Raw genomic sequence first — 24,028 nt, forward strand, 5'->3', positions numbered from 1 at the left:
CATGAAATTAGATTTCACAGTAGCATGTAAAATGCAAAACTAAACATGCATTTTTGTGCATGTACAGTTACAATTGTAACATTTCTGGCTGCGAACCTTCTCTGCTAGGTCTTCCTTGCATACAGACCAGGTGATGCAAAAACTGTCGGGCTAGCCTGCAGCCAGAAATAAATAGCCATTACTAGTAGAACGTTTGCTTTCGGTGGAGCAGCTGGCCACACCCTCCAGTGGCAGCCAAATTACACATGGTTAATCTAGCTGACAACTCGGCTGGAGGAGAAAGAACACAGTAGAAAAAGGTGAGTATCACCTTCAAACAGGGACAATCCAAGAAAGAGGGGGTTAGGAAATTATGTTAATTTAACTGTACCCACCTCACTATCATCAAATTCGCAATACTGCAAGTCAGCTGGAGTGGCAATTGTTCTTACACAAGCATAGGTGTTGTTGTATGCATCTTCACAAACACAGTCAGGGAAACAATTCTGTCAGAAAGTTTGGTCAGAGAAAATAGATTAAAAAACAGTTCCAACCATAAATCAGTGTATTTCAAAAAGTTTTTTTCCCTTGGGATTACCAAGAGGTTAATTATAATGCAAGAGGGGCATTAGCCTAAATGGAGCAATTTTACCCTTTGTTTTTATGGATGCAACGATACGCCATCATGGCACTGAAACAATACTACCTGACATCCGACTAGTACCTTGCAGAAATTAAATAACCTAAATTGCAACAAAAAAATCTGACTATGTGGAAGAACTTAAATCAGCTCCAAAAAAAAAGAGATATAGTGTCTCCATAATGAGACTTTAGGGATGACAGTCCGGTAGTAGAGTATGACATTACAGAGCACAACCACACAGGTCGATCTCAAACTTCAGCTACTGGCATCAGTGAAAAACTGGAGTTAACCAGGCAACAGCACACTGCAATGAGACCAATAACAAAAAAACTCCACACGTTGTTGGGCTCATGCACAGCACCAATACCCCAAATTTACAACATTGAGAGCACAGGAAATCCAGTGGCCTGCATGGGCACTTTGTGCTATTTTCCACAGGGCTGAAGTTATCATAGGCAGTCCCTCAGAGATCGAGGAAGACTTGCTTCCACTCCTGAAGTGAGTTCTTTGGTGGCTGAACAGTTCAATACGAGAACCAGACTGACGGTCACAGGTGGGACAAATAGTCGTTGAGGGAAGGAGGTGGGTGGGACTGGTTTGCCACACGCTCTTTCCACTGCCTGCGCTTGATTTCTGCATGCTCTCTGCGTTGAGGCTCTAGGTGTTCAGCGCCCCCTCGGATGCACTTCCTCCACTTAGGGCGGTCTTGGGCCAGGGACTCCGGGTGTCAGTGGGGATGTTGCACTTTATCAGGGAGGCTTTGAGGGTGTCCTTGTAGAGTTTCCGCTGCCCACCTTTGGCTCGTTTGCCGTGAAGGAGCTCCAAGTAGAGCACTTACTTTGGGAGTCTCTTGTCTGACACGCGGACTATGTGGCCTGCCCAGCGGAGCTGATCAAGTGTGGTCAGTGCTTCAATGTTGGGGATGTTAGCCTGAATGAGGACGCTGATGTTGGTGCGCCTGTCCTCCCAGGGGATTTGTAGGATCTTGGAGACATCGTTGATGATATTTCTCCAGCAAGGAGGTGTCTACTGTACATGGTCCATGTCTGAGCCTTACAGGAGGGCAGGTATTACTACAGCCATGTAAACCATGAGCTTGGTGGCAATTGAGGGCCTGGTCTTCAAACACTTTCTCAGGCACCCGAAGGCGGTGCTGGATCTAGTCGTCAATGACTGCTCTTGTTGATAGGAGGCTCCCGTGTTATGGGATATGGGACGTGGTCCATGGTGTCCAGGGCCGCACAGTGGAGCTTGACTGGGGACAGTGCTATGCAGCGAGGACAGGCTGGTGGAGGATCTTTGTTTTACGGATGTTTAGCGCAAGGCCCATGTTTTTGTACACCTCAGTAAATAGGTTGACTATGTCCTGGAGTGCAGCCTCTATGTGCGCAGACACAGGCGTCGGCCGCATACTATAGCTCGACAACAGAGGTTGGGGTGGTCTTGAATCTGGCCTGGAGACGGTGCCGGTTGAACAGGTTTGCAATGGTTCTGTAGTTTAGTTCCACTCCAGCGGGGAGCTTGTTGACTGAGGTGGATCATGGCGGTGAGAAAGATTGAGAAGAGGGTTGGGGCAATGACGCAGCCCTGTTTGACCCCGGTCCAGAGTTGGATTGGGTCTGTTGATAAGGATCATGGCCTGCATGTCGTTGTGGAGCAGGCGGAGGATGGTGATGAACTTTGAGGCATCCGAAACGGAGGAGAACGCTCCATAGACCCTCGTGGTTGACAGTGTCAAAAGCCTTTGTAAGTTCGAAGGCAGCCATGTACAAGGGCTGGCGCTGTTCCCTGCATTTTTCCTGTTGCTGTCGCACTGCAAAAATCATGTCCGTTGTGCCCTGTAGGGGACGAAATCTGCACTGTGACTCAGAGGTGCCCCTCGGCCACAGGAACACGATGGTTGAGGAGGACTCTAGTGATGACTTTCCCAGTGGCCGACAGCAGGGAGATTCTTCTGTAGTTGCCAGAGTCAGACTTGTCCCCTTTTTAAAATATGGTCACGATTACTGCATCTCAGATCCCCCGGCATTGTCTCCTCCCTCCAGGGAGGAGAGATACAAGGTCGTATGTTCGCGCCAGCGGTGCCTCTCCGCCATACTTCAATGCCTCAGCAGGGATTCTGTCCTCACCCGTAGCCTTGTTGTTTTTAAACGGTTATGGCTTTTTCTACCTCGTACCTGCGCTCATGCACAGCACCAATACCCCAAATTTACAATGTTGATAGCACAGGAAATCCAGTGGCCCACATGGGCACTTCGTACCATTTTCCACAGGGCTGAAGTTATACTGCACTGACTACAAACTGAAGCCTCTTGGAAAAGTCTCACTTAGTTTTGGCAGGATTGAGGGGGTGGATTAAAACCAGACCCAGATTTATCCTTCCAATTTTGCTCCAATGTACAACCAAAACCACTGCATCATCAACAAAAAATGTAGCAATATAAAAGTTGCAGAACATTCGTAAATCCATTATCTAGAAATATGCAGCAGAGCCTGAAAGCTTAAAGTTTCTGAATTAAGTTAAATTTGTATTGCAATTTCCGGCATCAAAACCATAACAAACAAGATAGAAATTCTACAGCATCCAAATTGAAAAAAAACCTTCAAAACTTACGGTGACACCAGGCCCCAATGAAGGGCAGGTAGGATCACTTTTATTGTGGCCCTCTCCTTGATACTCGACAAGGAGGTCAGTCCTCCATGTCACATTTTGTGTCATACCATTCTGAGGATAGAAGTGACGAGGGTTTCAGATATAATGCAAAAAACACATACACAATGCAAAGAGCAAATCTTAGCATAAAACCTAAATCTTCAGTGATTACCAAAGTAGCTGTCAAAAGTCTATTGCCATTTAGCATCCTATTTTCACATCTTTGAACAAGACTATTTGGAGCTAGAATGAAACTTTGAGTTGAAGTAGATCTGAAGCAATTGGAATTTGATCAAGTTACAAAAAAGTCACTTCAGAGAGTTGCTTTATATAGTCATTCCCATATTAAAAGGATTATCCATGGATTTATAACTACGCATATATGGTCACCGTGAAAGAAACCTACCAGCAGAGGCAAGAGAGACATGCCATCCACCCTAGTCTTGTTAAGATCATAGCCAGCAATATCCAAGAATGTGGGAGCCAAATCAATATTTGCTACAAGCATCTGCAAAAGGAAATTAAATTCATTTAAGACTTATGGCAGTCTTTCTAATCATATACAAACTATTAAAAAAAAATAGTTCTTGTGTTTTCACTAAGAGAGATCAATGGCTAGCATGTCAGAGAAAGATACATTTCAATCAGAAGCAGTGAGTTATTTTCATTCCCCTTCCCACCACCATGCATTGGATATTAATGCAACATGATTTGCTACATTTGCCTGATTGGATGACAATGCTCTTAAGACTGGTGCTATGCACCTTCAGAGTTAAGAGTGCTGGATAAAACAATCTGCATGGGGATGCAATTGCTGTCTCGAGAGGCTGTAGTAATGGAAGAAATTTCAATCAGCTACAGTACAACAAAATGGGAGGGACATTAGAAGACTACTAGAACGACGTATGGATCTTCTCAAGGGCAATAAATGCTGGCCTGGCCAGTGACGCTCACATCCCGTGAATTAATTTTTAAAAATGCCGTGTATTACTGAAGGATATGTTGCTGGAGTTAAAAGTGAGCTATACATTGAAATTAGTTGTTGCACTATAATAAATCACATTAAGGAAACAGCTCCCAAGACTACATGGCCAGATCTAGTACATTTTATGTAGCTATACTGAATTGCTTTTAATTGAGGACCACCTTGCTTTCTAGAGTATCTTGACCAGGACTCAGACTTAAATATTCCACCCAGACTCTACATTTATAGACTGAGTTAGTGATCAAAGAACAAATTAATCCACCCACCATTCAGACAAGAATCAGTTTGGCACACATACCTTACTGCTTATGTTAGGTTTGATTCCAGGTCCTCGCACAAGCAATGGCACTTTAATATCAAATTCGTAAAGCTGTCGTTTGTCAATTGGCAAAGAAAACTGACCTAAAATACATTGAGCAGGATGTTACTACAGCAGAAATGCCTATTAATATCTAGACATTATGTATCTTGTGCTTCTGCTGTGCATTCTTCACTTTAAATAATCTTATAATACATGTCCTACCAGTAAAATGGAGTAGAATAAAATGTATTGTCCCAAATGTATTATAGGAAACAATTTTGGTACAGCATTAGTGTATTGATAAATGGATGAGGAATGTTACAATGGAGAATTATGGCTGCAATTTTACACATTGAAGTTCCGATTATAGCTAGGAGATTGTACAGCAAGCAGATGGTTACTGCAGAATTAGCAAAGAAGTCTGCTTGATCACCTTTTTAAACTGAAGGAATAATGAACTCTCTGTACTTTGATGTGGGTAGTTACAATTGTACATTTATTAATTGTTGCAAAATCCACTACAACCTGTTAGAAGTTGAGTGCATGTATCCCTATCAAATACCTTACTTAAATATAATGGAGAATTTTATAAACAATTGTACAGAAACTAAAAATCCTGATAACCGAAGCCAACTTAAATGCAAACTTTTACTGCAACTAAATGCTGAACAGCATCAAATACATTCTGCCACACAACATATGGAGATCTTAATTTCACAACCTGTACAACAATTCAAGACAAATGTTTATAACAGAATACTGGTCACTTTACAATGTTGGGTTTGTAATCCATTGTATGAGAGCACTCCACTATAATGAGCATCATACACCAAGTCTTCAGCTTCAAATAAAAGCATGAATCTTTTAAACAGGAAATAAAGAAACTATTACTACTTACCTGTATGATAGCCATTATCAGATGTGAAGAAAATATAGGTGTTTTCTAGCTCTTTGATTGCATCAAGCTTCTTCACAACTTTTTCTACAAGATCATCCACTGACAGCAGGGTTTGCCATCTAAGAAAAATAATCTAGGATTATGAATTAAACATCCACAAGTTTTAAAGAAAGGGTAAAACAGATTAAAGAAATGAAAATGAATGAGAAACAGCCAGACCTTTTCCTGAAAGCGTTATCCAGAAAATTAATTGAAGAGTTGGTCATGGGAGTCTTTGCTTGCCTGATTAGCCAATGTTTGCCCTTCGAAGTTTAAAAAAAAAGTTAAGTGTCAATTGAGAAGCATTCGAATGCCATTTAAAAGCCACTTGTTGATGGAAATTTTGGTCAGTCATCTGCATATTCTGCATTTACACCTTCCCATAAAGTTTTGCATCTCCATCATTTTCATTGCGCTGCTATGGTATGCAACTGTCTTTCACACAGCTTTAGCTAACTCTGGAAATATATGCAGTGAAGCTGCTAAGTCCTTTCTTTTGCCCCACCCATGCACACAAGAGAGAGCATGCTGCAACATCAACTCAATCAGAAGAGTAATAATTACAGCTTAAGCCTGCAATCACACCTTATGTTACTGTGCTGCGTTACTATACTGGATTTGAACAGATTGGAGTTTTCACACATTTATTTTACTCAAGATGTGTAATTGCATAGTATGTTAATTAAATGTAACCAGAGTAAGTCAGTTTCACTGCTTATTTTTGTTCCAGCAATTGTACTAGATGTCTCCAGTGTGACTTTGCTTCAATGTGTTACAGGCTAAGGGTTTATAGTTAATACAATGGAAAGTATACAAGCAAAAGTAAGTTAATCACAACTGGGACAAAACAGGAAGATAACCATTTTAATACACTGAAGTACTATCTGCTATTCAGTACATAGTACCTTTCCATGTATATTAAAGTTAGTGTTTCTTGGTGCTTTAACATCTGAAAAGCTCTTTTCATATTGTGGGGCAGGAGTCCAAGGGGAGTGTGGCGCTGGAGTAGAGATCATCATAAAGAATGGCACATGCTTCGTTTTGTATTCCAAGAACTCCAAGGAAACATTTGACTGCCAAATAAAAGTGTAGAGGTTAGAATAGGCTAACTGAAGTTACAGGAATTGTAAAATACACCAAATACACAGCTAGTGTGCAAATACTGGAGAAAAATCACAGCATACTAAAAATCAAATGGAGACTATTGCCATGCATTTTACAGGTCCAAACAATGAAGCAGAAGGGGTAACAGTCAAAGACCCCTCTCAAACAAGAGCAGCAGCCTTCCAATAACTTCAGTACCTCAGGGCAAGCCTCTAATTATGCAAGCTTAAATGCTGCATAGATTGTGTGAGGTAATTTACTACTTAGTAGAGCATCGTTCACTACAGCATATATATCAAATTAGACCTGCACACATCAGCCATACTGAATTCTTGAATGGCACCACTCCCACACCAAGGTTGCACCATCTTTCTCCACCTCAGATTTTCCCTTGGAAAGATAAGAGATGCAAAAGAGAAGGGAGGAGAGAGAATATGGAGCAAAGAAAACCAGGATGGCGATGGATTGCCTGAGAGACTAGAATGGATCCAGGGGCAGTCAAGCCCCAGCTAAGACTCAAAAGCAGTATAAAGATACTTGAATGAGAAATAATGTTCACAAGTGTAACTTCTAATTTACAGCATTTGTCAGTTTGTCTCAAGTGGTGGACCTCCAAGTCAGAAAGTTGTGGGTTCAAGCCCTACTCCAAGATTTGAGCAAAATCTAGGCTGACACTTCAGTGCAGTGCTGCAGAGTCAAAATGAGACGTTAAACAAGAGACTCCCATCTACCTGCAGGTGAACGTAAAAGATCAAGAAGAGCGGGGGAGTTCTCCCGGTGACCCTGCCAACCTTTATCTCTTAACCAAGACCTACAACAGATCATCTGGTCATTTATTTTATTGCTATTGGTGGGACCTTGCAATGTGCAAATTAGCCACCATGTTTCCTACTTTACAATAGTACTTCTACAAAAGAAAAATATCGCAGATGCTGGAAATCTGAAACTAACAGAAAATGCTGGAAATACTTAACAGGTCAGGCAGCATCTTTGGAGCGAGAAACAGAGTTAACGTTTCAGGAGCTATACAAATGCCAGTTGTTTCTTTCTTGCCTTCAAAGTACACTGGACACAGGGAAATATTGTCTAAAACAAGTAATTTTACAGATTGCTTAAGAATAAATTAGGTTTGACCTGGGAGGGAGAAATTAAAATTCCCATCACCCATTATCAGAATAGTTCCATCACCCAGTTGAAGTGGTCCCATACAATGGTCATTATTTGCTAGCATGGCAAGAAACTTTGGCTCATCAGGAGACTTTCACACCCTAGTTAAATTTCTATTCAAATTCATTCATGAAATATACCTGGCTATCTGCCAACAAACAAAATGCAGAAATGACTTACTAGTAGATCAGTTAGATAATCTTGGCTATAGTTTTGGCCGTGATACTGCGGTTTTCCATTAACAGAAAGTGTGTAGTTGTAGTATTTTGAGTTCTTCGCCTAACGAGAGAAAGATGAAAATTGTCAGCATTGCATTATACAGAGTTCATGCTCCCCACCCAAAAAAAATACAATGGATACAAAAAGAAACATTTACAATGCAGCAATATCCAACGATAAAGTAATCCATATTTTCTCACATCTTGTACATTTCAATTTCCATCAATGATCAGTTAGACACTTGTAGAATTGGGGGAAAAAAAATTAATTTTTTTTTTTGCTGATTGATTCATTCCCAAGTGTGCAACTTGTCCAGCCCTGTTACATGGCTGAACTTTATTTGGAATGCAAATTCTACAGAATTCCTACTGCATCTACCTAGTAATTACACACTTGAACAGCTGTTTTGAAGATCAACTATGAGCTCCTTGTAAACACTTACCAGAGCATACCAGTAATCCCAACCTGGTGGGACATGTTCAATCCCACCTGCAGCCTCAGATCCATACTGTGGAATAAGTAATGCACAAAGAGTAACCATGAATGCTTAGTGTTTACCAGAGGGGGAAATTTATATTTACAGTTAAATTAATGAATAGTTTTGCTACCACTCTTTAGCTACAAAGCAAGGCCTCTGGAAAAAAGGTCATGTTAAAATTACACAATAGGAGAAACATTAATTCACCCCCACCCACTGCTCTATGGGGAAGTATCTCTCCTCATGTTGGGGAGGGTAAAGAAATTGAATGAGGCGTGAATTGGCTGGGATGGATTGGCGAATGATACTTAAGGGGTTGACTTTGGATGGGCAATGGCAGACATTTAGAGACCGCATGGATGAACTACAACAATTGTATATTCCTGTCTGGCATAAAAATAAAAAAGGGAAGGTGGCTCAACTGTGGCTATCAAGGGAAATCAGGGATAGTATTAAAGCCAAGGAAGTGGCATACAAATTGGCCAGAAATAGCAGCGAACCTGGGGACTGGGAGAAATTTAGAACTCAGCAGAGGAGGACAAAGGGTTTGATTAGGGCAGGGAAAATGGAGAATGAGAAGAAGCTTGCAGGGAACATTAAGACAGATTGCAAAACTTTCTATAGATATGTAAAGAGAAAAAGGTTAGTAAAGACAAACGTAGGTCCCCTGCAGTCAGAATCAGGGGAAGTCATAACGGGGAACAAAGAAATGGCGGACCAATTGAACAAGTACTTTGGTTCGGTATTCACGAAGGAGGACACAAACAACCTTTCGGTTATAAAAGGGGTCGGGGGGTCTAGTAAGGAGGAGGAACTGAGGGAAATCCTTATTAGCCGAGAAATTGTGTTGGGGAAATTGATGGGATTGAAGGCCGATAAATCCCCAGGGCCTGATGGACTGCATCCCAGAGTACTTAAGGAGGTGGCCTTGGAAATAGTGGATGCATTGACAGTCATTTTCCAACATTTCATTGACTCTGGATCAGTTCCTATAGAGTGGAGGGTAGCCAATGTAACCCCACTTTTTAAAAAAAGGAGGGAGAGAAAAAACAGGGAATTATAGACCGGTCAGCCTGACATCGGTAGTGGGTAAAATGATGGAATCAATTATTAAGGATGTCATAGCAGTGCATTTGGAAAGAGGTGACATGATAGGTCCAAGTCAGCATGGATTTGTGAAAGGGAAATCATGCTTGACAAATCTTCTGGAATTTTTTGAGGATGTTTCCAGTAGAGTGGACAAGGGAGAACCAGTTGATGTGGTATATTTGGACTTTCAGAAGGCGTTCGACAAGGTCCCACACAAGAGATTGATGTGCAAAGTTAGAGCACATGGGATTGGGGGTAGTGTGCTGACATGGATTGAGAACTGGTTGTCAGACAGGAAGCAAAGAGTAGGAGTAAATGGGTACTTTTCAGAATGGCAGGCAGTGACTAGTGGGGTACCGCAAGGTTCTGTGCTGGGGCCCCAGCTGTTTACACTGTACATTAATGATTTAGATGAGGGGATTAAATGTAGTATCTCCAAATTTGCAGATGACACTAAGTTGGGTGGCAGTGTGAGCTGCGAGGAGGATGCTGTGAGGCTGCAGAGTGACTTGGATAGGTTAGGTGAGTGGGCAAATGCATGGCAGATGAAGTATAATGTGGATAAATGTGAGGTTATCCACTTTGGTGGTAAAAACAGAGAGACAGACTATTATCTGAATGGTGACAGATTAGGAAAAGGGGAGGTGCAAAGAGACCTGGGTGTCGTGGTACATCAGTCATTGAAGGTTGGCATGCAGGTACAGCAGGCGGTTAAGAAAGCAAATGGCATGTTGGCCTTCATAGCGAGGGGATTTGAGTACAGGGGCAGGAAGGTGTTGCTACAGTTGTACAGGGCATTGGTGAGGCCACACCTGGAGTATTGTGTACAGTTTTGGTCTCCTAACTTGAGGAAGGACATTCTTGCTATTGAGGGAGTGCAGCGAAGGTTCACCAGACTGATTCCCGGGATGGTGGGACTGACCTATCAAGAAAGACTGGATCAACTGGGCTTGTATTCACTGGAGTTCAGAAGAATGAGAGGGATCTCAGAAACATTTAAAATTCTGACAGGGTTAGACAGGTTAGATGCAGGACGAATGTTCCCAATGTTGGGGAAGTCCAGAACCAGAGGTCACAGTCTAAGGATAAGGGGTAAGCCATTTCGGACCGAGATGCGGAGGAACTTCTTCACCGAGAGTGGTGAACCTGTGGAATTCTCTACCACAGAAAGTTGTTGAGGCCAATTCACTAAATATATTCAAAAAGGAGTTAGATGAGGTCCTTACTACTAGGGGGATCAAGGGGTATGGCGAGAAAGCAGGAATGGGGTACTGAAGTTGAATGTTCAGCCATGAACTCATTGAATGGCAGTGCAGGCTAGAAGGGCCGAATGGCCTACTCCTGCACCTATTTTCTATGTTTCTAAAGCAACCACAAATTATCTTCTGCCACTCATAATTTGGGCCATTACTTTCATTTTTGTGAAGAAAGGAAATCTTAACCTTACTGAAATTCTGCAAGTCACTTTGACAGTATTAATATTTTTTTTAATATAAACAGTACCTTGTAGAAAGTAATCAAGAAGTGGCAGCTTGTGATTTAGTGAAGCATGTGCTATTTAGTAGCATATATTCCTAACAGCAACAGCTGATAAACATTGATAATGCCTCACTAAATTCAATGCACCAGTTATGAAAGGAGGGACAGTAAGTTTTACATTATCAGATGAAAACATGGAACAGTAGAGAAAAATCAAACATTAGGGTGGTGGGGATGACCTCTTTGGTAATGTTAGGAGCAACATCAAGAATACTCTGTTCCATGTTCACTGTACCACACAGATCACATCAGATGTCCTTCGGAGCATCTTCCAGACACTCACTCAGTAAAAGCTACTTTCATTTTTGAATGCAATTGCTCCATGTGAAAATTCATCATATCTCATCAAAATAAATGGAGACAAGGCAAGGACAGCAAAAAGAAAAAAAAATCACATGAAAATCACTCATTAAAAATACAAGCAAAAGTAGGATCACAGAAATCTTGTCTGTTCATTTGGTGCTTCCTGTACTGATCCCAAAGTTCTGCACCAAGTGACCAATTCAGCAAGTAGAAACAATCTCATTTACATAAGTTCAGACACTCATTATATCTTGCCTTAAACCTACTTCCCCAACACAAAAGTCCAACATAACTATATCCTCCCATCCCAGATTATCTTTATTCATACACAAGGCTGCAAATCTGAAAATTAAGACAGATGCTGAAACAGTCAACATCTGTAATGAAATAAAACTAGAGTCTTTTAACTTTTATAAATTTTGACTAGCTTGCTGTATATTTCGAGTATTTTGTTCTCATTTCACACTAGTCCCAAAGGCTATGCTATAAGACATCTTGGAATACAGCTAGTTTTTAAAAACATGCTGTCTTTGAAACCTGCCAATGCCACTCAAAATAATCCATAAAAGCCTCAAATATTTCCTTTCAGATAATGATCGTACTTACACTGGTACAAAAGAGGAATACTTTTCTTAGAATGGTGAATACCATAATGTTTGTTAAATGTTTAATCAATAAAATTCCAACTACAAAAATAAAATAAGAACTTTACCTCATTCAAATATTTTCCTGCAAAAAATGTCCGATACCCACAATGACTATGGAGGATAGCTGAAAACGTATTAGGCTCTTGTGTTTTTTGCCATGCTTTGCTACTGCAGTTTCCTTCTAGTGTATTATTAAATACACGGTGATTGTGTGGATACTTTCCAGTCAGGATACTGGCTCTGCTGGGACAGCACAGTGGGCTGGCTACATACTGAATAAAAAACAAACAGACAAATGTAAAAACAAGTATTGCAATCATGCATACTGCACTATTTTCAAGTACCGGTAAGTTTAAAACAAAAATGAAATCTATTCCTATAAAAGTGAGCATGTAACCCTAGTTTTGCTCATGTTAAAACTTGCCTGAACTACTAACATGATAAAACATCTATTGATCAAGCTGAAACGAGAAAAATTCCACCATTCAAGGAAACACCAAGCTATCAATACAGAAAGCAAGTTAAAACTGCACCAACAATACCATTTTGGCATAGTAACACCCCAAAAGTAAAAATTAAAGTCCTCCAAGTCATATCAACCAGACAGGGGCAGGGGTTAAACTACCCTGTTCAAACTGAAGTTTAGTTCAAGAACAAAAAAAAGCAAAGACAGCTCACCACATTAGAAAAGGTTATCCCAAGGTCTCCAATAAGTTTTCCAGTTTTCTTCAATGGTGTCTGCAGAAAAAAAGGTTCAAGCTTGAATGCATTATAACTCTGATTATGTATATTTTGAAAAATTAAAAAAACGACCAGTGTCCCCTATTTCCTACACTTAATTGGGAGAAAATACAAAAAGTGCTTTCAGTTGATAGTCTTAGATTTGCATACTTAAATCATAAAAAAACAAATTCAGATATGCAGGCTTTGGCGTCACCCAGCTGGTTTATTGCATCCTTAAGCCAGGCCTTGCAGGCCGGATTTTGCTGATAACTGCACCAGGCCTGATGTTATTGACGGCAGCTTTCTTTTCAAAGAAAAGCAGCGATCTCTGCTGCTTTACAGCGAGCCACTGGCACTCTGCTCTTTCGCCTCCCCCAGCGAGGAGTCTCTCACCATTCCGCCCAGGAGAACATCCTGATCGTCGGTGAGGATCAAAACGATATTCGGCTTCTTCGAGTTGATCGCTTCAACAGTAGCAAAGAAAAACAAGAGCATGACTGCACAATCCGGCAGGGAAAGTGAAGCCATGGCTCTGTGCTGGGACACTCGACGCTGATCGCTGGCCAGGCTGAACTAAGCTGCGCTCTCTCTGCTCCTGCTCTATGATTCACCAGTCACATGCCCCCAGAACAGGAAAGCAGCATCAGCTGCTCACAGCACCTGGTGAGACCTTTCAAAGGGCAACAGCAATTTACAAGTCAGAGGGGAATGCATATTTTTCGCAAATATATTACTTTTAAAATACATAATTCGCTGTAATAGTTTAGCATTATATGTATTTAGTTAATTTTACTTTTTATTTTTTTTCTGGTGGGCCCCACATAATCACAAATGATTTCATTGTTGACAACTAACAATTCTTTTAAATATTTTATTACAGTGAGATTCAAAGAAAGGTTACTTAGCAGCCCAAAAGCAACAAAAGATTTCCAAGCACCACATACGTTAATAGTTTATCCCATGATCGTCTTTTGTAAGCAGCTTATTTTTATTGTTGCAATATGTACGGTTGAATGGACCATGTAACTGAGGATGCAGAAGAGAATAAGAATAATGACCATCTCAGAGATATGTACAGATGAGGGAAGCCATTCATATTAAATATACACAGTCCCACTGTGAGTTCAGAAAAACTTACCAGAAAAAAATGGTGAGCTGCCAGGGCCCATTGATTCCAGAGTTTCTAGTAAGGAGCAGTACCTCCGCTCACCCCTTACAAGGCCAATAATACAAAGGAGTTGGAGCTGGGGAACTCCCTATGCTTGGTGTTCCCGCTTCCCCGGCTCAGAAGGGACTCGGAATAACACTGGAGGTTGGTATAAAAAAAGAAAATGCTGGAAACACTCAGCAGGTAAGGCAGCATCTGTGGAGAGAGAAGCAGAGTTAACGTTTCAGCTTGATTATCTTTCATCAGAACTGGAGGTTGGTATGCTGACCAGGTTTGCGGGTATGAGACGTACTGAGGTACTGGTGGCTTCAGCAAGAGAAGCAATCTTTGCCCTGAAGTAGAGATATGGCTTTTTTCAAAGAGAAGAAATACCTTGGGGCTCTCTAGACTATCCACTATCTGTCAGTTTCAGAGTTGCATCCATTAGCAGAAGTTGGGGAGCAGGTCATCCCTCTGCCCTTACAGATGCAGATGGTATGCATGTTGTCAAATTTTTAAAAAATTGGGAGTCAAAAAAATATCTTTAAGAAGAGGAAATTACATCCTTAGAAGAAAGAAATACCAGAGTTGAACTTAAGTTTGGAATAATGTGTTTGCACTCTGTGTTGTAATGCCTGGCAGCGGCAGTGCGTCCTCCCCTTTAATGGGAGCCGCATTGCCATTGCAGAAGGCCACAGCCTCACTGCACCGTCGGGGAAAAAGCAGATTTTGCCACCGCTCAGAGGGAAGAAGATTTTCATGGTGGAAGTTCGCCGTCGGCGGGAACATCGGCGGTGCGCACTGTGATGACACACTTAGCACAGATCGGCAGCAACGGAGCGGTAATGGTGGGAGTGGGTCACCGCTGGGATACCGCAGAAGCGGAATTTTAATAATGACAGCCATTACACGAAAAGTCGGTGGCCATTGCACTCCGCAGCATTGCTGCTGATTTCTGATGTTAAGAGGCCTTAGGGAAACAGGCAATTTCAGCCCCTAAATGCTTACAGCACGGAAGAAGACCCATTGTGACCTTTTCTGAAACAATCAAAAATGAATCCCACTGATCTCTCGCCATAGCACTGCATATTCATCTATTTCAACTATTTATCCATTTTACCCTTAAAAGATGTAATTGTCTTTGCCTGTGGCAAAGTACTCAATGCTCCAACAACCCTTTGCGTAAATGATTTTTCCTAACCTATCTCCTCACTCTCTTAGTGCTAATTTTAAATTAATGATCCACTATCAGAGACTTCCCAACGAGAGGAAATGGTTGTTCTCTATTTAACCTATCAAAACTCTTCATCATTTTAAAAACTGCTATTAGATCTCTTCTTAGCCTTCTCTACTCCAATGGAAATCATCTCAAGTCTCTCATTATATGTATAATATCATCCTAGTGAATCTAATGTTGTAAGTTCTTTATGATTTTAATGTCCTTTCTAAAACTGCACAGTACACCAACTGTGGCATAATCATTATTTTCTACAAATATTTCATTACCTCTTTACTACTGTCTGCCCTTATTTATAAAACCCAAAATGTTTTTGGCCCTTTATATACTTTTTTTCAATCTACACCTACACTTTCAGGGAACTATATATTTGAACCACTACATCTCTCTGTTCATCCACACCTTTCAAGGTTTTTGCATTGAATGCATATGCCCTTTCTTTTTTTTCCTTCCAAAATGTAGTAATTCACACTTTTCTGCATTAAATTGAATCAGTTTGCCCATTCTGCTCATGTATCTATGTTTTTTAGGTATTTTACAGTTCACCTTGCTGTTTGCTAAACCTCTTACTTTTGTGTCATTTGCAAATTTTGATGTTGCGCTCCCTTCCACCCAAGTCCAAATTATTTATATATACCAAGAACAAAAGTGGATACAGCACTGACCCCTGAGGTACACCACTTCCAGCCCAAACAATGCACGTTGGCCTGGAATTTGTGGTGGGTAATAACAGCATTCTCTGTTATTACCTCATTGAAACTAACCGCAACTTCAGGATGTAGCACATGCGCATCTAAATGGGGAAATCCTGCAGTTGCGGTCAGTCATTCCCTGCTCCGACACAGGCTGCACTGTGCTCCCCGCCCCCTCCACCCCAAATAGCTGGCAATCAGTGTAATCTGTCTAATAAGGGAAACTGATGAAAACTTCAGCTCTTCCACGGTAATACCACAGCTAAATACCCCATTTCAAGTTAAACCCTTTTGGATGAGGTGTAACTGGGATTTTAACAGCGTAGTGACTGCTAAAGAAATGTTATGGTCCTGAAAAACTAAGTTAAATTTTATGGAGTGTCAAATTTATCCATTTTAGTAAAAAAAAATATTTTTTAAGAAAAGTTAATTTTTTTTTCTTTTTAAAGTTTGTTCATCTTTATTTCAGGGTTACCTTTTCCCCAGGTGAGAGCCCCAATCTTTGTTTTGTTTGTTATAACATTTGTAAAAAAAGTTAGCTTACTCACTTCCAAGTTCTTGGTCTGTGAGAATTCTGCACTGTGATTGGTTGCTTAGACTGCTTCTTGACATCACAGTAGTTTGCGCTGCGGGATTTCCACTAAACTACGTTGATTTCAACTGCATGTTGGAAAAGTCGAACTTCTCGCAACAGAAATCGTGAGATTTTTGTGTGAAGCTTACTTCGGGGGCCAGTGGCGAATGCTTTTGCTTCGTCGCTAACGACAAATTACAGATCAACTTTCTATCCGTGTTGCTACATTCCTTTTCTACTATAGAAAATAGGTGCAGGAGCAGATCGTTCGGCCCTTCGAGCCTGCAACACCATTCAATGAGTTCATGGCTGTACATGCAACTTCAGTACCCCATTCCTGTTTTCTCGCCATACCCCTTGATCCCCCTAGTAATAAGGATTATATCTAACTCCTTTTTGAATATATTTAGTGAATTGGCCTCAACAACTTTCTGTGGTAGAGAATTCCACAGGTTCACCACTCTCTGGGTGAAGAAGTTTCTCCTCATCTCGGTCCTAAATGGCTTACCCCTTATCCTTAGACTGTGACCCCTGGTTCTGGACTTCCCCAACATTGGGAACATTCTTCCTGCATCTAACCTATCTAAACCCATCAGAATTTTAAATGTTTCTATGAGATCCCTCTCATTCTTCTGAACTCCAGTGAATACAAGCCCAGTTGATCCAGTTTTTCTTGATATGTCAGTCCTGCCATCCGGGGAATGAGTCTGGTGAACCTTCGCTGCACTCCCTCAATAGCAAGAATGTCCTTCCTCAAGTTAGGAGACCAAAACTGTACACAATACTCCAGGTGTGGCCTCACCAAGGCCCTGTACAACTGTAGTAACACCTCCCTGCCCCTGTACTCAAATCCCCTCGCTATGAAGGCCAACATGCCATTTGCTTTCTTAACTGCCTGCTGCATCTGCATGCCAACTTTCAATGATTGATGTACCATGACACCCAGGTCTCGTTGCACCTCCCCTTTTCCTAATCTGTCACCATTCAGATAATAGTCTGTCTCTCTGTTTTTACCACCAAAGTGGATAACCTCACATTTATCCACATTATACTTCATCTGCCATGCATTTGCCCACTCACCTAACCTATCCAAGTCACTCTGCAGCCTCATAGCATCCTCCTCGCAGCTCACACTGCCACCCAACTTAGTGTCATCCGCAAATTTGGAGATACTACATTTAATCCCCTCGTCTAAATCATTAATGTACAATGTAAACAGCTGGGGCCCCAGCACAGAACCTTGCGGTACCCCATTAGTCACTGCCTGCCATTCTGCAAAGTACCCATTTACTCCTACTCTTTGCTTCCTGTCTGCCAACCAGTTCTCAATCCACGTCAGCACACTACCCCCAATCCCATGTGCTTTAACTTTGCACATTAATCTCTTGTGTGGGACCTTGTCGAAAGCCTTCTGAAAGTCCAAATACACCACATCAACTGGTTATCCCTTGTCCACTCTACTGGAAACATCCTCAAAAAATTCCAGAAGATTTGTCAAGCATGATTTCCCTTTCACAAATCCATGCTGACTTGGACCTATCATGTCATCTCTTTCCAAATGCGCTGATATGACATCCTTAATGATTCCATCATTTTACCTACTACCGATGTCAGACTGACCGGTCTATAATTCCCTGTTTTCTCTCTCCCTCCTTTTTTAAAAAGTGGGGTTACATTGTCTAACCTCCACTCCATAGGAACTGATCCAGAGTCTATGGAATGTTGGAAAATGACTGTCAATGCATCCACTATTTCCAAGGCCACCTCCTTAAGTACTCTGGGATGCAGTCCATCAGGCCCTGGGGATTTATCGACCTTCAATCCCATCAATTTCCCCAACACAATTTCTCAACTAATAAGGATTTCCCTCAGTTCCTCCTTCTTACTAGACCCTCTGACCCCTTTTATATCCGGAAGGTTGTTTGTGTCCTCCTTAGTGAATATCGAACCAAAGTACTTGTTCAATTGGTCTGCCATTTCTTTGTTCCCCGTTATGACTTCCCCTGATTCTGACTGCAGGGGACCTACATTTGTCTTTACATATCTATAGAAACTTTTGCAAGCTTCCTCTCGTACTCTATTTTCCCTGCCCTAATCAAACCCTTTGTCCTCCTCTACTGAGTTCTAAATTTCTCCCAGTTCCCGGGTTCGCTGCTATTTCTGGCCAATTTGTATGCCACTTCCTTGGCTTTAATACCATCCCTGATTTCCTTTGATAGCCACGGTTGAGCCACCTTCCCTTTTTTATTTTTACACCAGACAGGGATGTACAATTGTTGTAGTTCATCCATGCGGTCTCTAAATGTCTGCCATTGCCCATCCACTGTCAACCCCTTAAGTATCATTCACCAATCTATCCTAGCCAATTCACGCCTCATAACTTCAAAGTTACCCTTCTTTAAGTTCTGGACCATGGTCTCTGAATTAACTGTTTCATTCTCCATCCTAATGTAGAATTCCACCATATTATGGTTACTCTTCCCCAAGGGGCCTCACACAACGAGATTGCTAATTAATCCTCTTTCATTACACAACACCCAGTCTAAGATGGCCTCCCCCCTAGTTGGTTCCTCGACATATTGGTCTAGAAAACCATCCCTTATGCACTCCAGGAAATCCTCCTCCACCGTATTGCTTCCAGTTTGGTTAGCCTAATCTATATGCATATTAAAGTCACCCATGATAACTGCTGCACCTTTATTGCATGCACCCCTAATTTCCTGTTTGATGCCCTCCCCAACATCACTACTACTGTTTGGAGGTCTGTACACAACTCCCACTAACGTTTTTTGCCCTTTGGTATTCTGCAGCTCTACCCATATAGATTCCACATCATCCAAGCTAAATATGCTATATGCCGGAATTTTCTCAACATCCTTTATAGAATCATAGAAGAATCATAAAATCATTGAAATTTATGGCACAGAAGGAAGCCATTCATCTCATTGTGTCTGTGCCAGCTGAAATCCCACTTTCCAGCTCCAGGTCAGCCTTGTAGGTTACAGTGCTTCAAGTCCATATCCAAATACTTTTTAAATGCGATGAGGGTTTCTGCCTCTACCACCCTTTCAAGCAGTGAGTTCCAGACCCCCACCATTCTGGGTGATAAAGATTCTCCTCAACTCCCCTCTAATCCTTCTCCTAATTACTTTAAATCTATACCCCCTAGTTATTGACCTCTCTGCTAATGTCCTTCCTATCCACTCTATCCAAGCCCCTCATAGAAAAATAGAAATTAGGTGCAGGAGTAGGCCATTTTGCCCTTCGAGCCTGCACCGCCATTCAATAAGATCATGGCTGATCATTCAACCTTAGTACCCCTTTCCTGCTTTCTCTCCATACCCCTTGATCCCTTTGGCCGTAAGGGCCATAGCTAACTCCCTTTTGAATATATCTAACGAACTGGCCTCAACAACTTTCTGCGGTATAGAATTCCACAGGTTAACCACTCTCTGAGTGAAAACATTTCTCCTCATCTCGGTCCTAAATGGCTTACTCCTTATTCTTGGACTGTGATACTTAGTTCTGGAACTCCCCAGCAACGGGAACATTCTTCCTGTCTCTGACCTGTCCAATCCTGTCAAAATTTTATATGTTTCTATGAGATCCCCTCTCATTCTTCTAAACTCCAGTGGATACAAGCCCAGTTGATCCAGTGATTTTATACACCTCAATTAAGTCTTCCTTCAGCCTCCTCTGTTCCAAAGAAAACAACCCCAGCCTACCTAATCATTCCTCATACCTAAAATTCTCCAGTCCGGGCAACATCCTCATCAATCTCCTCTGTACCCTCTTTAGTGCAATGTGGTGACCAGAACTATACGCAGTACTCCAGCTGTGGCCTAACTAGTGTTTTATACATTACAAGCATAACCGCCCTGCTCTTGTATTCTATGCCTCGGCTAATAAAGACAAGTATCCCGTATGCCTTCTTAACCACCTTATCTACCTGTCCTGCTACCTTCAGGGATTTGTCCTTCTGTTCCTTTGCACTTCTCTCGGTGTCGTATCATTTATTGTGTATTCCTTTGCCTTGTTAGCCCTCCCAAATGCATTACTGCACACTTCTCGGGATTGAATTCCATTTGCCACTTTTCTGCCCACCTGACCAGTCAATTAATATCTTCCTGCAGTCTACAGCTTTCTTCCTCACTACCAACTACATGGCAAATTTTTGTATCATCTGCAAACTTCTTAATCATGCCCCCTATACTGAAGTCTAAAAAAAGTCTAAAAGCTTCCTGTGAAACACCTTATACAGCCGAGGTTGCATGCTAGTCACCTTGAGTTCTGCTAATTTTTACAGAACCAATTTGCACAATTTAAATAAATAGCAAATACAGCAAATGCTGAAAATTTGAAATAAACACCAAAAATGCTAGAAGTATACAGCAGGTCAATTAGCATTTGTAAAGAAAAAAGTCAGGTTACAATGTTTTGGGTGAATACCCTGCATCAGTTTGCCTTTGTGGACCAAATAAGTGGTACCACATGGTCTTGGTCCACATATAAAGTTTAAATCTATGTTCCCATTAATTTTCATATCTCTCAAGATGTTGATGCTAACATATTTAAATGTTCTGAATTAGGACCTATCCACTATTATGCAATAATGCTAAGAACAAATCTTTCAAAACATACAGTTAAGGGGCGTCGCAGTTGTGTGGGGCGGACTGGTTGGGCTGGGTGCTCTTTACCTTTCTGCCATTGTTCATTGTTCACAGGTTTATATGTAACTTTCAGGTCTGCTGACCGAGGGCCGCGTGGCTCTTTGTCGGCCGGCGTGGACACGATGGGCCGAGGTGGCCTCCTTCTGCGCTGTAGATTTCTATGTTTCGATGTTTCTATAAGAAATAATTACCTGGACTCTGAGGACTTGCGCACATGCTATAGTTTGAAATCACTGCCTTAAGATACTGTTTTATCGAAGATAGCAAAGCAGTTTTATGCCACCAACCCATATTCATGAAAATCAATTAAAACACATGACATGCAAATTTTACAAAATGAGCCCAGCCTAAACCATCTGTTATAAACTGTATCAGACTAACTGAGCTGGGCCTATGCTAATGTCACTAGGATCATACATGATCCCAATTTTTATTTAACAATTCCAACTATACGTAAAAAATATAGTTTCAGATCAATTTGTGATTTAACATGGGCACAAATAATGTCACATTTGATAGTCCTTTAGAGAATGAGCCTTGTCATCAGCATGAGAGATTGACATTTTATCAATGGCAACTTGAATTTAAAGCACCTTTAAGGGACTAAACATTTAAAGTATAATGTAGTAATGGAAGTGGCAGAGAGGTAGAGCTGGATATCATCAGCATACACATGGAATTTGGCTTCCATGCCGACAGATGACAAGGGGCAACATGTAAACAGCAATAGGTCAGAACCAAGAATGGAACCTAAGAGCACACTTGAGGTGACCATGTGGGGTGAAAGGAGAAATATTGAAAGAGGGGTTCTGGCTGTAGTTAAAAAAGGTAGGACTGGAAACAAGCAAGGACAGTGCTGTGCAAGTGGACCATAGGGGAAGAAACAAAGTGGAGGAGAATGGAAAGGTTGACCACATCAAATACAATGGTCACAGTTACAAAGAATATAGTTCATGCCTTAGACTGAGGCAGTTTTGGAGCTGTGGCCAAGGTGGAACAGGAGTAAAAAGTTCAAACAGGAATGAAGTGACAGATGAATGCAGAGCTGTGTGGTGGCAACATGTTCAAGACCTTAGACCAGAGAGAGATTAGAGATGTGGCGATAATTAAAGAGGATAAATACGTCATGCGTAGGCTTTTTTGAGTAAGGAGGTATGATGACTGTTTTGAAAGGCGAGAGAACAGTATCTGAAGAGAAGAAGCAATTGATGATGTTAGTGAGCATTAGGTTACGGAATGATTGGGTTAAGGAATGGTCTCCAGTCGTCTTGGTTAATCCTTGCCACTGGACCAAGACCTAGCCATGTCAAACCCGTGCGGTGGTTGGTGTGCAATGGCCACCACACGTTAAAAAAATCCACGCACAGGTAATATTCCACTCTTCAACATGTAGTTTGGGACCTGAAATATTAGGTCCTTCATTGGAACACCTGTGAACTCATCACTTTTTGGCGTGGAAGCAAGTTATCCTCGATTCAAGGGATCGTCTATGATGATGATGAAGGAATAATAATTGCATGGTCAGTAGTTGTGAGTTTTCAATTAAAGCACTAGGTGGCAACATAGACCAAGTACCCAGTCTAATAATATACACTGAGGCAATAGACTGGTGGTTTTATTTTTTTTGAAACAGTGCTATATCTTTTCATTTCTATGCTTAGTCCCTGACCAGTCACTGACTAGATATTCATTTGTGCACAGTGTTGCACTCTTGCCTCTGAGTTAGAAGGTTGTGGGTTCGAGTGCCACTCCAGAGACTTGAGCACATAATCTAGATTGACATTTCATTGGAGTACTGAGGAAGTCCTGCACTGTCAGAGGTGCCATCTTTCAGATGAGACATTAAACTGAGGTCCCGTTTTCCTTCTCAGGTTAATGTGAAAGATCCCATGCCATTATTTATCTCTCAATCAACATCATTAATATAACAGATGTATCTCATTGCTGTTTGTGGGAATTGCTGTGTACAAATTGGATGCCATGTTTCTCTACAGTAAAACGCTGGCTGTACTTCAAAAGTACTACATTGCCTATAAAGCGCTTTTGGTGTACTGAGATCGTGAAAGGCGCTGTATAAATGCAAGTTTTTTCTTTCTTCTAAAGAAACTACCTACCATGAGGCATCTTTTCAGTATTGCAACATATTACAACAGTGACTACACTTCAAAAAGTACTTCATTGGCTGTGAAGCGCTTTGGGATGTCTGTTATGTATGTTAACTGGGTTTTACCTGCCACCGGAGGGCGCGACTGTCAGAGTCCTAATGGTCACTGGCAGACACGTGCAAGCTGTGTATATAATGTTGGCAGCCATATTGTATCCTCACTTTGAGAATAAATAAACTGGAGTAAGGTCATGCCTGAACTAGCTCACTGTACTTAGCCTCGTGGAGTTATTCGATACTTAACAACGTCGGTGGTCGTGAAAGGCGTTATATAAATGCAAGTCTTTTTCTTTTTCATTATGAGCTGTTTTCCCATATATGCTATTGGTTTTCAACTCAAGGAAACAACTGTTCCTTGTGTTTCTTTCCCTTTCTTTAACCCCTCAATGATGTCTATGAGCATGATCTACTGTGGAAGAAGGAAAATACATTTATGCTGGTGTCATTTCTCTAAGGAACTGCTTGATAATCATCCTGCAGAGTAAAGACAATCCCAAACTCCTTTTTGGCTCCCTCGCCTCCATCCTTTGATCTCACCATTACTGGCAAGTGTGACCACTTTATTGACTTTTTGGTCTTAAAGATCGAGTGCAGCAGCCTCAACCTTTCCAACACAAATGAGGAGTCTCCACCCAACTCCATGCTCCCTGTCAGATATGGTGCCAGAAAACCTGTTAACTACATGCCAGGGAATGAGTGCTGGACATAGAATCTTAGCTTACAGATTTATTATAGGAAATGATAATAACAGACAACACACTTGGCGATCTGAAGACT

At 41.4% G+C, this 24,028-nt stretch overlaps 1 protein-coding gene across 3 annotated transcripts in view; it reads right to left on the bottom strand.

The window, feature by feature from the left end:
* Positions 1-13,379, bottom strand: part of gnsa (glucosamine (N-acetyl)-6-sulfatase a) — a 48,008-nt gene extending 34,629 nt beyond the window's left edge. For all 3 annotated transcript variants that reach the window (XR_011596738.1, XM_070900288.1, XM_070900289.1), the window contains exons 1-12: positions 13,161-13,379; positions 12,723-12,782; positions 12,110-12,316; positions 8,431-8,496; positions 7,950-8,048; positions 6,404-6,571; positions 5,679-5,761; positions 5,460-5,578; positions 4,559-4,662; positions 3,682-3,783; positions 3,237-3,347; positions 375-485 (exon numbers count right to left, since the gene is read on the bottom strand). Coding sequence is in view for 2 of the 3 variants with exons in the window: in XM_070900288.1 (XP_070756389.1) it covers positions 375-485; positions 3,237-3,347; positions 3,682-3,783; positions 4,559-4,662; positions 5,460-5,578; positions 5,679-5,761; positions 6,404-6,571; positions 7,950-8,048; positions 8,431-8,496; positions 12,110-12,316; positions 12,723-12,782; positions 13,161-13,295 (1,365 nt within the window). In the remaining variant the exon portion in view is untranslated. The remainder of the gene's footprint in view (positions 1-374; positions 486-3,236; positions 3,348-3,681; positions 3,784-4,558; positions 4,663-5,459; positions 5,579-5,678; positions 5,762-6,403; positions 6,572-7,949; positions 8,049-8,430; positions 8,497-12,109; positions 12,317-12,722; positions 12,783-13,160) is intronic.
* Positions 13,380-24,028: the final 10,649 nt, after the last annotated feature.

This window comes from Pristiophorus japonicus, chromosome 15, assembly GCF_044704955.1.
Source record: "Pristiophorus japonicus isolate sPriJap1 chromosome 15, sPriJap1.hap1, whole genome shotgun sequence".
NCBI lineage: Eukaryota > Metazoa > Chordata > Chondrichthyes > Pristiophoridae > Pristiophorus > Pristiophorus japonicus.